We start from the raw sequence: 16,744 nt of genomic DNA, 5'->3' as shown, positions 1-16,744 counted from the left end.
TAGGATTTCATTATTGGGCCAATGCTTGTTAAGTTCCCATATCTCTTATCCACTGTGCACCTGGGAATGCATTAGTTAACATAGTGAGAATGCTAGAAAAACAAGTGTAGCCTTGAATTTAACCATATCAAACTTTTGAGCTAATTGGTTCTTTCTTGTAACTCATTGCACCTTTGCTCTGTGAAAAACATAACTCTGTTTGGTATTTTCTGAGGCTGACATAGATTAGAAATATAAAGAAAAAACACTTTGAGGAAAAACAAGTTTTCTGGTTGAGCAGCCTTTATCAAAAGAGGGTCATAAAATGTTCACAGGCCTCCAAGGCCAGAAGATACTGAACACAACATCTTTTGTGGAAAAGGTATGCAGAAAAATCATGGTTTCGATAAAGGCAATACTGCTGGAATGTTGGGCTGACTCTGTATGACCTTGCATCTTTCATTTCCTCTATGTACAAAAAAGGTATATAAGTACCGTTTAAAAATAAAGCTATGGATCTCGCTCATCAAAGTAGCTTGATCTCCTCGTGTCAATCATTTTCCTCCTCTTACTCTCTCTTTCAGGCTAGTTCCCATCTGGAGTACAGAGATCCGCCATGTCTACTAATTTGCCTGGGTTTCTAAGACCTGAACAGGAGGGCGCCCTGCGTCTTCACTCCCCCGGGAGACCGGGAGGGCACCTGTGGCCTCATGTAGACAGTGCAAGTCTCTTGTCTTGAGACTTTATTGATTTTCTGTATAAACCAAGGAACACCAGCCTCTTTTCTTCTCTCCTCTATTTTCTTATCTACAACATTCTTAACTATCTCTCTCTCTCTAAATCAATCGCAATCGCCGACACCGTTTCTCCTTCGGGTTTCCCTGGATCCTGCGGGGGCTGGACCCCAGCGCTGTACCAGTTGTTTTTTTTTTTTTAACCAACTAGACAGAGAAGGTAGGGTTCATAACTTATACTTCTTTTTTGGGGTTTTGCAGAACTTATAACAGAGCCCCAGATACTCGGAAAGGCCCCAGTAAGAACAGGCTAACAGACTAATTCACTGCTTCATTAAAAATAGGAAAAGCCTCAGGAAACTGCCTGTCCATATTATTATTTCCTCCTAAACACTTGGAAACAGTGGTAGCAAGGTGACCGGCCACCCCATTGTTCTCCACCTGCCCTTCTCTCAACCACGGAAGCCTAGCCTCAGGACGGTTCTCATTAGATCAGCTGGTGACAGAGCTCCATTTCTAGTGTCCCCTTACTCTATTTCATCAGCCCACAGCCTTTTATACTCTGCTTTGCAAAGGCCTTGTGTTCTCTCATCTTTGACTCATGGACCCATCGCATCCATTGTTCTATTTTTAAAACCTTCAAACTCTATCTGGCTCCTTCCTCACTGCCAGAAATCTTCCCAGGTCTCCTCCTTTTGTAAATTTCATGTGACTTTTCTGCCTTCCCTAACTACCCCCACATCCCTTTCCCTATGCAGGACGTGACATACATAGTCTAGACTGCTGGCCCCTGTGCCTTCCCCTCATTCCTGGGATCTGGCTTCTGCTCCAACCCTTCTGCAGGTTCTTGTGACATCCCCAAAGGTGTCCTACTGAATCAGTGTGGTCACGGTTTCTTGCATCCCCATCTCATGGCAGCATTAGGCACCCTGGCTGCTGGCTTCTCCTCTTGGCTTCCAAGGCACTGCACTAACTTGATTCTCCTTGATAAACCTTCTCTGACTCCGTGCTCACTCTGCCAGGGTCCCCTATTCCCTCCCATAAATGTGTCCATTCTCCAAAGGTCTGTCTTTTCACTTTTTCCTTTTCTTCTCTCTTTCCTCCCAGAAGCTTTATCAACTCCTATAACGTCAAACTTGGCCTTCACACTTATAATTTTCCATTGCCCCTCCCTACTTCTGGTCTCAAATATTCCTCCATACTTATGATTCCCTTGCTTTCTTCCCAAGTTCTGGTCCCAGTTTTCCAGCACCTAGTTAAAATATACTCGTGGCTTTTGCTATTGCAACTCAAAATCAGTATATAAAAAACCAGATCCACATTTCCTCCTCCACTCCACTTTCTTTACTGATCTGCTTGTCTCTGACAGTAGCACCTTGAGAGGCCTGAAACTTCATGGTCATTTTGGGGCCTCACTTTTCCTCAACCCCAAATCCAGTGCCATGTCCTGCCAATTCTCCCTTCACAGTCTTTTTGGAATAGGTAGTACATACCCATGGTTCAAAAGTCAAAATTTTATGCAAAGGTAAATGTTGAGAGATCTCACTTCCAATTTTATCGTCTTTTACCACAAGCAACCTCTAGGTAACTTTTCTTTCTTGTGTTTCCTTCAGTATTTCTTTATATGAATATAAGCACATATTCTCATTTCTCTCCCATCCTTCTCACCCAGAAAGAGGCAGGTTACAAACACCGTCCTGCATGGTGCATTCTGCTCGCTTAAAGATGGATCCAGGAGATCTTCCCCTGGTTGTAGACAGAACTTCCTCGTGCCCTTTCTAAGACTGCATACCCCCACTGTGCATATTAGTGCTTCATGAGGACACTTGGTTGTTTCCAATCTTTTACTATCATAAACAGTGCTGCAAAGAATAACCTCAGCCATACTGTCTCATCCAGGTTATAACTATAGATTCAGGAAAGAGTTCCAGAAGTGGAATTTCTGGCTCAAAAGGTAAAGGTATCTGTGCATCACAGACTCTCAAATCCTTACCTTCTCACTTGTGGCCCTGTCATCCGCCTGAGTTTACACCTAGATGTAAACAGCTAGATGAGATGGCTTCCACTCTAGTTATCATTGCTAAACTGACCTTTCCACAAGCCCACTTTGATTTACTCACCACTTGCTAGAAAAGCTCTACTAGTCCTCCTTGTTTATCAAATAAAGGACTAGTTCCTCAGCCTGCCCCCAGGTGCCCTTTCCAGGCTCATCTGAGTAGTCCTCAGTGTAGCTGGCCAGGCTGCTGATTGCTTTTTAAACACACATTGCACCTTCCCACCTCCAGGCCTCTGCCCAGGCTTCGTTATTCATCAGAAATGTCCACCCTTTCCTCTGCCCACCTAACCCTAGACAGTTTTCAAAGGACCTTCTTGAATGGTACCTCTTCCTGAATCTATCACTTACTACCTTCAGCAAGCAATGATTTCACCCAACAACCCCAAGGTCCATCTAGTCAAGGCTATGGTTTTCTCAGTAGTCATATTCAGATGTGAGAGTTGCATCATAACGAAGACTGAGTGCTAAAGAATTGACGCTTTCGAACTATGGTTCTAGAGAAAACTCTTGAAGGTCCCTTGAACAGCAAGGAAATCAAATTGGTCAATCCTAAAGAAAATCAGTCCTGAATATTCACTGGAAGGACTGATGCTGAAGCTGAAGCTCCAATCCTTTGGCCACCTGATGTGAAGAGCTGACTCACTGGAAAAGACCCTAATGCTGGGAAAGATTGAAGGCAGGAGAAGGGGATGACAGAGGATGAGATGGTTGGATGGCATCACTGTCAATGGACATGAGTTTGAGCAAACTCTGGAAGATAGTGAAGGACAGGGAAGCCTGTCGTGCTATAGTCCATAGGGTCATAAAGAGTCAGACAACTTAGCAACTGAACAACAACAGCATCCCCAAAGCCCTGTATTTAAACCAGTCACAAAGCATCTGCTTTCTGGTGCCTTCTTATCATAGCTGCCTATATGTAGCTCACCTTCTACATGAGGCTGTAAATTCTCTAAAGGCCAAGACTGTGCCTTCTGTACCTTATAGTTCCCAGAGTCCTCTTCACAGCATCTCCCATATACAAATGTCTCATTAAATACTGCAAGATTGTTTATTGAGAGAAATCAGTCTTCTGGCTTGAAGCCCTTCCCCCAGTACTGGAAAAGGCTCCCAGGGAAATGAGGCAGGCAGGTCTGCTGTCCATAAAACACGGATGCGTGCAGCGAGGCATGAGCACACACAGATGCCTATGTCCTGCCTACCTGGAAGCCTGGCTCATAAATTCTATCCATTTTAAAGCAGTTGCAGAATTAATGACAACAAAACTAAATGGAATTCATCCCTCTTGAAGGTTTGTGATTTTTCAAAGCTTTTGTTATTTTATTTGAAAGACCACAGACTTTTTTTAAAAAGTTAAAGTGAAGAAATTGGGTAAAAGCCTATACCTGAAATAAAAGATCCTGGGCTGTTCTCAAGGACAGGTCATGATCATAACCTAGAAAAATTCTAGGCTAGGTTTCAGAAAGTCTGGATGCAAGGTTGAGCACTATTATATTATGTGGACACTTAACCAGGAAGTTGCTTTTCCCATCAAGAAAAAACAAACACACAAAAAGACCTTCCTTTACAGGAAAACTTTTTCCCCCTCCAACCTGTGACTCAAATGTGGTTGCCCATGCATGTGGCGGGAAGACCTGTGAGTCAGGGAAAAGAGGGCGGTGCCGCCGGCATCTTTTGTGACATGACCTGTTTACCTGTCTTGAGTCAGCTTGGAATCTAACTGGAAAAGCAACACGCAAGGTCTACTGGGGCTGCTCATGGAAAGTGTTGACTTCAGAAGATGAAGCCCAACCTCCTTCCACAGACCCACTCAGTAATCTTTCCGAAGAAAGGGGGGCTGCGTCTGCCTTCCCTCAGTTCAGACAAACATCCCCCTCAAATGCTTCTGGTTCCTTCCTCTTGGTTTCAAGTTGCCCTCACCTCCAGTCAGAATTTCAGAAACAGTTTCCTAAATTGTCTTCCCGGGAGTTTACTTGTTGGTGCCAAGCCCACTGTCAGTGACGCGCTGATTGGCAAATCCATGGGTCTCTCTTCAGCCTTCACCCCATCTGACTTCTCTCTGCCATCAGAACCTGCTGAAACCACACTGTGCCTTTTGAAATGCCTTCTCCTCTCTTGGCTTCCCTGAGTTGGCCCTTCCTGATTCTTCTCTTTCCTCACCGGCCCCGCTTCCTCTACCCCATTCTGTCCTTCAGCCTTCTGTCCTCTGCCTTCTTTCCCTCACTATTATCTTTATCTCTAAGTCCCCCATCCTACTGCCTGCCTCACCCGTGGGCTTTCCCTTCTCTTGATGAGCTGTGCGTTGGGGACAGGATGGATCCTCCCCTGGTCATTCTCACCCCCCACTGCAGTTGTGTGTGTGCTCAGCATGGCTCACCCACCCACACCCAGCTGGGAAACAGAGTACCTCTCAGTGTCAGGTAGCCATAAGCCAGGGCGGCCAAAGCCTGTGCACATTTCCAGTGTTCTTCCCCAAAAATAATCCGAGAAAGGATGACACAGCGAATCAGCTCCTTATTTGCTTCAATGTTCTGCAGAGAGCAAGCAAGTCATCATGCTTTCTGGAAAGGAGGAAAATCTCCGGCCCGCATCTCATCACCGGAATGCAGGACTGCATCCGCTGTCGTCTTTATCCCTCCTCCCCGCTTCCCATCCCACAGCCAATTCAGCAAGTCCTGTGGGCTCCCCCTTACTAGGAAGTCCTAAAGCTAAGCTCTTCTCTTCATTCCTGCCATGCGTACCCAAGCCAAGCCACCCTCACCTATGACCTGGGTGACCTCAGCCCCTCCTACTGCTTCCACCCCTGCCCCCCTCCATAGTTAACTTTCTACATCACAGCCAGAGGGACTTATTTTCACCTCTCACTGTGAAAAATTTTAACAGTATGGCCAATGACTCACTTAGCTGCCTCAAGTAACAACTCATTGTCAATCTTGTTTCATATCTATGCTCCACATGTACCTACCTTCTCCCTCTATGGCTCTGAAGCAAATCCAAGATACTAAGTCATCTCATATTTCATAAGTACCTCCAAAAGATATGTACTTAGAAATACTGGGCTGGCCGGATAGTTCGTTTGGGTTTTTCTGTAACATCTCAGAGAAAACCCAAATGAACTTTTTGGGCCAAACCAACAACCACAAAATCACTACTGCACCAAAATATTAACAATGATTCCTTGCTATCAAATATCTAGTCCCATAAATCTAATAATTACCTCATAGTTTGCAGTTTGATTGTCCAAACACTGAGATCTATCTCCTGAGTCTCCTTTAATCCATGGGTTCCACGTTTATTTCTAATTCTTTTCATTGAAAATTATTTATGGAAGAAACTGAGTTATTTGGCTTATAGTGTTTCGCAAAGATGAAAATTGGATTGACTACCTCCTTATGGTGTCACTGAACACGTCCTTCCATCCTCCATTCTGCCTTTATATTGGTCATTGGATTTAGAAGTTTGGTTACCTTTAGCTTTTTTTTTTCCCCCCAAGCAAAACTACTTCATATGTTCTACCATCAGAAGACACCTAATCTCTGCTTGTCTCTTGCTAATGAAGGCAAAACTACATGAATAAATCTATAAAAGATAATAGAATGATGATATCCTAATTCTATCATTCCTTCTTCATATGTTAGCTGGAATAGCTTTATAAAAATGAAATCTCCCCTCATCTATTTCTTGGTTACCCAACAGTACAGTTCACAACAGAAGGACAGGATATATACTTTAATCTTTCCCTTAATTTACCAGCTTTCCAAATAATGAGTTCAATAACTAGCACCTGCCAATGGTGACCAAGTAGCTAGGTGTTTATCATTCTTTTTCTTCTCCTCTTCCATCTTTTTCTCCTTCTTCTAAATTTTTATTATTATTTATGATCATAAGCATATCTGGATTTTTAAAGATATCTGATGTTCCTGAATACAGCAAACTACTTTCTAGCTCAGGGCTTGTACACCTGCTGTTCCCCAGCCTGGGACACTCTCAGATCATTACCCTCTTGTGTCATTTTCATTTTGTTCACCTCAGAGAGGCCTTCCTTGGTCACTTTAATAAAACAGCCTCTCACCCCATCACTTACTATACCCCATTACCAACTTTAATTTTTTTTCTTCATGGCATTTACCTTTCTCTGATATTCCATTAACTAAAATTTTTTTGTCTATGATCTGTCTCCCCAAATAGAAAATACGTTCCTCAAGAACAGTTATTCCTCAAGTTTACTACTGTATGCTCCATGCACAGAGGAGGCCACTCATTCAGTACTTGCTGAATAAATCATCTCTCTACTGGCAAAGATAAGGATGGGGTGGGGAAAGAGTCCTTGGCCCTGTAGAACTGATGGGCAGAGCTCTCTTAAGTATTCAAAGAATTACATATTTAACGCATAGATGTCAGTAACTTTACATACACAGTCACCAGGTAGCTGCAGTGATTGACAAAGTCAGGCATTTATTTCCTGGTGAGATGGAACAGCACTTTAGGAAGCCTGGAATTTTTATCCTGGTTCTGACATTTACTGACTGTGAGGTTTCGGGCAAGAACACCCTGCGTCCCAGCTTCCTTTTCTACTTAGGGATCTATACCACTCACCTTACAGAATTACTCTAGAGGAAAGTGAGTCAATATCAAAGGGATCCGAATCTGTTCTGTATTATCTGACTGTAACCCCCTTACAGAGTAACACACAGAGAAGTCTAAGGACTGCTCTCATCTGACCCCTGTGACTCCCACATCCTTCCGCACCTTAGGCTTCATCCCTCTGAGCTCAAACACACAGAAGCAAACAATGTGAGAGGGACATTTCCCTTCATGCTTTAAAAACAGCCATTCGGTCAGAACATGTGAGTGTTCTTCATGGGCTAACCGCACAGTAAATACTAAGTTCTATTCTGAGGAGGAAGCATAATACCATGATAAATGCCTAGAATGAGAGTCCAAAGCCTTGAGTCCTTTACTGGCTCTGGACGTTGTGTATTCATCCATCCCCACACTTCCTGTCCTGGGCACAGAGATAACCAGTATGGGCTCCAGAGGTCAGCCCAGCATTGCCTCTGCCACCGCCAATCCTCCTGTCCTTCAGGGCTAGATTTAACTCCTAAATCTCAATCTCTGTCATTATCCAAAGTGGTCAAGGAGCTGTCAAATCTTAGAAGCTCACACTTGCATTCCACGGCAGTTGGTACTTGTCTTTCTAGAACTAATCATTCTAGTCTGGGCTTATGAAATACTAATGGGTCAGGATGATGGTCCTTTCCAAGTTTCTGGGTAGTTTACACAGGTAAATTTACAGATATATTCATCCAGGGAAGTATCAACTTCTGTTGTCCTCTGAGGTGCCTCTCTCAGCCTTTCCTAAGCCATCTGCAGACTTTCACACAAGTACTTTAAGATCACTCTTTCCCTTGTCTGGGAATGGCTAGGAAGTCAGTAAGTCAGCATAAGAATGCTTTGTTGATAAATAACACTCTGGGAGCAGGCTGGTGCCTGTGTGTTAATCACGAGGGTCACTGACAGGCTGTCTCCTGTTCCTGGACTTTGAACACTCCTGCTAAACACTTGCTCTGAGGTCCCAGTTCCCAAGTCCTGGCTTTGCTCTTGGAAATGGATACCTGGACTCCCTGACCTCTGCTGCTACCACCCACTTCCTGTCCTTTGGTTTACTTAGGATTCCACTGTAACCACAGGCATCTTACCATATCCTTGCTAGGCCTGAGCCTAGACTGCGCCTGGCTACCCTTGTTCTCAAGTCTCTTGCCTCACTATCCTGGACTTCTTGTTGCCCAAAAGGTATTATCCTGAAACCTTTCAGGAGAAATAAAAAACTGTTTGTTAATTAAAAGAACGACACAGCAACAGGAAGATCCAACATCAATTTTCAGTTTAAAGCCAGGAGCACAAATACTCCAAGGAAGTATTTAGTGACCCATGTGTGGAACTGGAAGGTGGGCTGGCTACCAACTATGCTCTGCTCTGTTTTCTCCCACTTACAAAGAAATATTAACACCTTCCTTCACTTCATGGCCTTCAGTCCGAAGTTAAGGAAGAGTTTCTCTAATCATGGACATATATATTTGAAAATGGAAACCCTTGTGATTTTTTATTTTACCTTTTTCCCCTTAATCAGCTGAGCTATTTTCTTCTGGGATTGGGCCAGTTTCTCTCTGGGATGAGCCATACGGTCTATGACCTTCTCCTTGACTTTGGTGTCTTCCTCACTCTCTTCAGATCCACTAGTGGGAGATGACTCACCTATTCGCTGATGTTCTGGGATCTTGGTTTGCTGGGACCTGTGGGTACCAGAGAGGGACATGGAGTGAGGTTTGACCTTTTCGTATCTCAAACAAGGTGGCACTGAAGGACAGAGCCCTCCCAAATGGGGGCTGGGGATATGATCTTTAAAACAGACCTGAAGAATAAAGCCAGGCAGCAAACTCATGTCACCTACAAAACCCAGAATTAGAACAGCAATGTAGTGGTTCAAATGAAACAGATTTGTTGAACTACCCACTCAGCTGCAACTCTGCGGCTTACCAACCATAAGACCTTAAGTAAGCTATTAATCTGCTTCTCTGTAAAATGAAGTCAATATGAACACTCACCTGATGAGGTTATGGGATTAAGTCAGGTAATACTCATAAATCACTTAGCACAGTGCCTGCTATTTAGTAAGTGCTCTTTTAACATTAGCTATTATTATTTTATGAGCTCCATGACTTCAGGATGTTGAATTGGAAGATCTCCAAGATTCCCAGTGTTCTAAATTCTGATCCAAACCAGGGGCAAAATGGACACAGTGAAATAAGATAAAGGGAACTAACATTTTGAGGTTGGAACTTCACATGTCCTCTTTAAAATTTCTTAAAAGCTTCAACATAAACCCTAACTAAAGAAGATGTGGTCTTACCAAGGAGAAGGGAGGGGAACACACACTGGGTCAACTGCAGATTCAGGAGAGAAATGACCTTTTCAATTATTAGGGGGAAAAAAAAATAAACCAAAAATGTGTTGGAAAAAGAGCTGAGTGGGTTGAAAACTCTTTTCCCTCTTCCCCAGCACCCCTACCCCACCCGCTTACACACACATACACACATATACACACATGTATACACACAGACAACGTAAATCTCAGATTTCAGTGCTAAACATAATTATGAATGGGTAATTGATGTGATAAAGCCCAGAGTGAATCCTATGTTAACAAAAGAGATAACCATATCCTAACTCTACCAGAAAAATCATAAAGTGTTCCAGAAGAAATAGAATTCTAAGATCTTAAGAGGAACAGCAGAAATTTTAATTAATTATAAGTAAGTTTCCCCAAAGAATCACCTTTGTAATCATGATAGTTTTTAACAGCTCAATAATTGCATAGTTTTCAAAATAAAATTTACCTTCCTTTTCCACTAATTAGATAAGTAATGAATGCTCGCTGTAAGAATACAAAAAGGAGAAAATTTAGAAGGAAAATAAATGTCAAATGTAACCTTTTATACCAGGTTCAAATAAATGACATGTTAATATCCATCCAGAGTCCTGTTCTAAATAACCTATATTTATTTAGGCATGTGGGTAAACCATGTGGACAGGGCAGCAACATTTCTTTAGGCCCAGGCCCAGGCCCTGGCAGGACTGCACTCAGCCCACAAACAGAAGTGTGCTTTCAGAGGACGTGGAAAAACTCAATGGAAAAGGGAGAGAAGCCTGGCGAAGCCATGAAATTGGGAAATAGGAGTTAAACTTGCCTGATCTCTGCCTGGTGAATTCCATACTCCTCCAAGACCCAAACAGAGTGTCACCTCTGCTGGAAATATTGCACTGGAGAAGTAGTACAAACACCCTCTACAGGCTTGCGAAAGTTTCCTCCAACTTCGACTATAGTGCGACTCACACTACAGTCTTTTTCAAAATTTGTTTTGTTTCTGAGTCTTCTTTGCTTCCTAGTAAGTAAAATCATCTGGGCTGGGACTAAGTCTCATTTGTTTCTAAGAAACCCTGATATCTGGGTCACAGTAGGAAAAAATAACTGCTTGTTTAATGATGAACAAATGACTGGGAAAAGGAAGTATAAGGTCTTCAAGATGCCTGAAAAAGACTGATGATAGAGGAAATCTATGGCAAGAGAGCCCAACTCAAGAAACTCACAGAAAGAAAACTTAGTCCCTCAACAGAAGACCTTGCTTAGGCTGTATATTTCATATACCTGGAGCAGAAGTTCAACCTATTGGGGTCACCAAAAATATTATTAACTTTTGATATTAAAAACAAGCCCAAAATAAGCCCAAGCTTTAATAGCAGGGCCTCAAAGGAAGAAGAAACATTCAAGTCTTGATAAATAACTTGAGACTGCAAAGCCCTGAACTAGCTTTGAACTTGTTGCTGTGAAAGGTAAGAAAGATACCTGGAGAATACTGACCAGATAGATATCTCAAAGGATAGTCAGAATAAAAACATTAGGCCAGGGATTTCCCTGGTGGTCCAGTGGGTAAGGCTCTGCACTTCCAAAGCAAAGAATGCAGGTTTGATTCCTGGTCTGGGAACTAAGATTCCATGTGCTGCATGACCAAAAATATTTTTAAAAAAAAAAGTTAAATGAATGATCTGCCTTGCTCAGCTTCTAACTTATTCTATATATTGCCATCATAAATGTGAATTCTTACTAGTAAAATTAGATATGAATTATCTGACTATTTCCAAGATACTCTACTATGCACACAACATTTTTTCTTTTTTAAAAAATACTAATTTGATTATTTATTTGGCTACATTGGGTCTTAGTTGAAGCATGGAGGTTCTTCACTGCATCATGCAGGATCTTTTGTTTTGGTGCATAAACTCTCAAGTTGTGACGAGTGGGCTCAGTTGCTCCATGGGGAATGTGGGATCTTAGTTTCCAGACCAGGGTTTGAACCCATTTCCCCTGCACTGAAACACAGATTCTTAACCACTAGACCACCAGGAAAATTCCTGAACTCTACATTTTTAACTTCAATTTTTATAGTTATATAATCCTTAAAATATTTTATAAGATGGTACAGAATGAATTACACTAACATGTTAACCACTAGACACACTTGGCTGTTAAGCACATGAAATGTAGCTGGCCTGAACTGAGGTCTGCTGCAGTGTAAAATACACACTGAATTTCAAAGACTTAATATGAAGAAAAATATTTCATTAATTATTTTATATAATATTATATATATATTGATATATAGTATTTACATGTACCTATTTCTTTTTATTTTTTAATATGGCTACTTAAAATTTAACATTAGATTTTTGGCTAGCATTATATTTCTACTTGATAGCATTGGTATAGAGCAATGGTTCTCAGCCAACGATGATATTGCTCCCAGGGGATATTTGGCAATGTCAGGAGATTACTTTGCTTGTCACAATGGGGGTGGAGCTACTGACATCTCATAAGTAGAGGCCAAGGATGTTACAATGCACAGGACAGCCCCACAACAAATAATTATCTAATCCAAAATGTCAACAGTGTCAAGGTTGAAAAGCCCTGGTATAGACAAGTGGTTAAAGAACAGACTCTGAAGTCAGACTGCCCAGTTTGAACAGTACTTACTAGCTATGTGACTTTGGGCAAACTACCCAACCTTTCTTTAATTTATACTCTTCATCTAAAAAATGGGGTAATTACAGTACCTCCCTCACAGAGTTGTTGGAGAAATTAATTGAGTTAATATATATAAGTACTTAGAACAATGCCTGGCACATAGTATTTGCTCAATAAGTATTAGTTGCTATGATGTAAAATTTTTAATTTACTTATTGTTTATTTCATGAAGGGCTTCCCTGATGGCTCAGACAGCAAAGAATCTGCCTGAAATGTGGGACACCTGGGTTCTATCCCTGAGTTGGAACAATCCCCTAGAGAAGAGAATAGCTACTCACTCCAGAATTCTTTTCTGGAGAATCCCGGGGACAGAGAAGCCTGGTGGGCTACAATCCATGCAGTCGCAAAGAGTTGGACATGACTGAGAGACTATTTCATGAAACAATTTCAATTGCTCATTAACTTTTTAATTCTCCATGATTTTACCAATCTTGTTAAAATTATCTTTGTAAAAAAAAAAAAAGAGTTGAAACCTCCCTTAAATTAGGAAAAAAACATTTCTTTTCCATCTTGCATAGGTTGCATGTGTGTGTGTTCCAACTAACTCTTCTCCAACTCTTTGTGACCCCATGGACTATAGCCTGCTAGGCTCCTCTGTCCCTGGGATATCCCAGGCAAGAATACTGGGGTGCGTTGCCATTTCCTTCTCCAGGGTATCTTCCCAAACCAGGGACTGAACTCACGTCTCCTGCATTGGCAGGCAGGTTCTTTACCACTGAACCACCAGGGAAACACTTGTATAGGTTGCATAAGTACAAATGGACATTAAAGCAGAACTGTTATTAGAAAACAACACAGAATCTCAATCTTCCCTATAACATACATGCAAAGCTTCTCACCCAGATTGGCCTTAAGTGGAGGTCCCACGGGGAACTCTACTCAGTGTTATGTGGCAGTCTGAATGGGAGAAGAATTGAGTTTAGGGGAGAATGGATACATGTATATGTATGGATGAGTCCCTTCACTGTCCACCTGAAACTATCATAGCCTTGTTAATTAGCTATACTTCAATACAAAGTTTAAAAATGTAATAAAAAAGTCTACTACATTTGAACATACTTTTAAAGAACATAAAATGTAAACACTGGAAAACAAAATCTTTTCATAGTTTAGAAAAAGTGAAGGTCCCAGTGTTTCAGGCCAATGGAAAGTGATGCTAAGACTCTGTGGCACTTACAGATGGAAGCAGAAGTCCCAGTCGGTGTCACTGGTGACAGTTGGGATGCGGATGGGGCTGGCTCGCATCTTCTTACTACCAAGAATCACATGTGAGGTTAGCTTTGGAAGAAAACACTTAGAAGTCTGTTCTATTTTCCCTCTGTTGGATGCTATTAGCATTAAACTGAAACTGCCCAAACATATAACCCATCCTAAATCCACAAATAGACTACACACACACACTCATGAATGGTGGACCTGGAAAGCAGAAATTAAAGACATTTGTCAAATTGAATCCCTGAGTTAAATTTCTATTGTTTAATTTTTACTCCACATTACCTCCCAAATCTCTGACCTTTCTTACCCCTTAAGCCAACACATTTACATCTCCTGAATCATGGAAACTGTGATCTCCTACTCAAGTCAGATATTGTTTTTGCAGATGATCAGCTCTCACGACTAACATACCAACAGTGTGTTTGTTAATTCTTCATGTCCCTAGAGACGTCTCACTATTTAGTAGGTGATCCTAGTTAAGGAACTAAAACATAAAACACATGCATCTATTTTGATTGCTGTCATTAACTGATGGAGGAAATAGTGAAAACTGATGGCAAAAAAAGAAAAAAATGATTTATATTATTTTCTAAATTGAACGCTCGTGGCTATCCCCGTTGCTTAAATCCAATCCAAACGGAATGCAATTATTTATGAACATTAGCACCCACCAAGTCTCTCCTAATTTCACCCTGCAGAAAGTCACTCATTCCCACCTGAGCCCTGAATAGGTCTCTGACTAAGGCTGCACCCAAAGACGAAAAGGGAAGATTCACTAATTTGTCTTTCTATTCTCTACTTTCAAAACTGTAGCCGGTGACTTCCCTGGTAGTCCAGTGGCTCCACACTGCCAAAGCAGAGGGCCCAGGTTCAATCCAAACTGTTGCCAGAGGGAGAGGTCCAAACATACACACACACACAAACCCATAAATATATATATACATACATACATACATACATACATACATACATATATATATATATATATATATAAACTGTGGACCAGGGGGAGAGGTTCTGACTTCTCAATCTCCTAAATTCTGTTCCTGTGAGGTTTCCCATGACCCTGAACTGTAACACCAAATTCTGGCCCCTCTTTCCAGTGCAAATCGCTTTCTTCTTTTCTGCAGTTGTCTCGTCTTCGTAAACCTAAACACCACATTTCAAGCACCGTCGGAGGTTCCCCCTGGCTTCTTGTCAGCGGTGCACCGGCCGCAGAGGCCCTGGCCGGAAGAGAGGGCGAGAGCGGCCGAGAGGCAAGTGTCGCGGGGTACCTGGCGGAGGGCAGAAGGCAAGGAACTAGCCTTCCTGGCACCCTCTGCTCGACTTCCGCGGGGCGCTTCAGTGTACTGGCCTCTGCGGACCTCGTTCAAGGCGCCACAGGTTGCCTTGCGGAAGCGAGACGCTCAGCTAGCTCTGCCTTCCGCGTTCGCCGCCGGGGTTTTGGCTCGGGAGACAATGGTGTTACCATAGGAACGGAATGCTGGGAGCGGCGTTTAGCGTCCGTGCCTGTAGCCATGGCGACGCGGACACTTCCGGTTCTGCGGAATCTGGGGCTGCCCCAGCCAACTTCAGCTGTTGCCGCCGCGGAGGCTTTCCGGTCCTCTCAGGCTAGATGAGGGCGTCCCGCGTCTCGTCCTGACACTTCCCTCTCCTGCAGCTCTACCGCCTACTATTGTTTTTCTCAATTTGACTTTACCCCTCGGAGATGAAGGCCCGGAAAGAGGCGATAAATCCCATCGAAGGATGGAATGGGGCCTCGGACTCCACGACTTTATTTAAAGCTGAGATGTACCCAGGCTGTTTTCGGCGACACCCTGCGCCTTCCGCGCTCCCTGCACCCAGCAGTTCCCCGGGTGTTCTGTCTCTGGGGCACGGGGAGGAAAGCCTCAGAACTATTGACGGTGCTGGCACCGTCTATGTAGCCTCTCCTGGTAAAATTCGCGCTACACGTGAGTAGGGGAGCGGAGCTTAGGGAGTCGGTTGCTTAAGAAATGGTCCACTAGTTTTGCTAATGATTGGCAGTTCAGAGAATATTTTCCAGGGTACAGGGCACACTTGGCCAACACTACCTAGCGCAGAGTTATACACCGTGTAGCTTTATCCTACCCACCTTCAGTGGCCTGAAAGACACACAGAGAAATCAGTCATTTAGATCTGCCAGGTGAAGGGGCAGTTGTGGTCAATACACAAATAAATGGCACTGGCTTAAGTAGCCTTGTGTTTAAGGCGTTGTCATGAACCCCACAACGAGTTAGGGGCCTATGACAAGTCAAATTGGAACTGGCATGTCCTCTCCTTTTCAAAAACGAGCAAGCTCAGTAGAGAGAAAAGGAAAATATTTACCAAGAACTTGACAGGTGGTGTTTACGTTTAGTGTTTGTTCTTTCCAGTTCCTTGGTTGAAGTTTAATTGCTGTTGCTCCAGGACTGCCAAGATAGCCTTTCTGGAGTTAGGTTGGAGGAGCTGTTTAAGTGAGTTTGCTTTAATATCCCATAAGTTTAAATCTGGATGACCTATTAAAGCTTAAATCTCTACCCTCAAGCTCCTGAGCCAGAATTTCAGAAAGATCCCACCTGCTTTATTCTCTGTTTCCTAAAAGAGTCCTCAGCATGAAACTACGATGAGAGCACTGATCCGGGCTTTGAAATGGCAGAGCTCTGCTTCGGACTCTGTGCCCTGGGGTAGGTCATAGTCTAGGGGACTCGATTTTCTCGCCTCTACTGTGAGAATATTTGCACCACTTGCTTTCTAAAACCCCTTCCAGTTCCAGGATTCTGTGAGGGTAAACCAGAGATTTTTGTGATTCTATGAATAATATTTAACATGTATGAGGATAAAAAGGAAGAACTTGTTTCCTGTTCTCTTACACATCTCCCTTACCCTTGTTACAAGTTGGTCTTCGTTGAAGAGTTTTAATGTTCTGTCATTGTTGGAAGCGCCTATGAGGTTGTTTCCAAGAGTAATATAACTTCTCTTTCCTGAACACTTGCTTTGCTGGTCCTCGTGAGGGGAAGTGAGGCGCTGGAATAGCCACTGAATTCTCTTTCCTAAAGCCAACAGTCTGGTGCCATCTCCATTTAATTAGTTCTAACCAAAAGCATGTTGCCCTCATCTGTAAAA

At 42.8% G+C, this 16,744-nt stretch overlaps 1 protein-coding gene across 2 annotated transcripts in view; it reads right to left on the bottom strand.

Annotated features, from left to right (window-relative positions):
* Positions 1 to 15,066, bottom strand: part of TTC23L (tetratricopeptide repeat domain 23 like) — a 66,576-nt gene extending 51,510 nt beyond the window's left edge. The window contains exons 1-4 of one of the 2 annotated variants that reach the window (XM_040262307.1): positions 14,896 to 15,066; positions 13,584 to 13,658; positions 8,879 to 9,059; positions 5,174 to 5,297 (exon numbers count right to left, since the gene is read on the bottom strand). In XM_040262307.1, coding sequence (XP_040118241.1) covers positions 5,174 to 5,297; positions 8,879 to 9,059; positions 13,584 to 13,651 — 373 coding nt within the window. In that variant the 5' untranslated portion in view covers positions 13,652 to 13,658; positions 14,896 to 15,066. Of the gene's footprint in view, positions 1 to 5,173; positions 5,298 to 8,878; positions 9,060 to 13,583; positions 14,515 to 14,895 lie in introns of those variants that run through there. The other variant, XM_040262306.1, reaches the window with a different exon arrangement.
* Between the last annotated feature and the right edge of the window lie 1,678 nt (positions 15,067 to 16,744).

The sequence above is a fragment of the Oryx dammah genome, unplaced genomic scaffold, assembly GCF_014754425.2.
Source record: "Oryx dammah isolate SB20612 unplaced genomic scaffold, SCBI_Odam_1.1 HiC_scaffold_20, whole genome shotgun sequence".
Classification (NCBI taxonomy): domain Eukaryota; kingdom Metazoa; phylum Chordata; class Mammalia; order Artiodactyla; family Bovidae; genus Oryx; species Oryx dammah.
The sequence above is the reverse complement of the archived record's forward strand: the minus strand, read 5'-3'. Positions and strand labels throughout refer to the sequence as shown.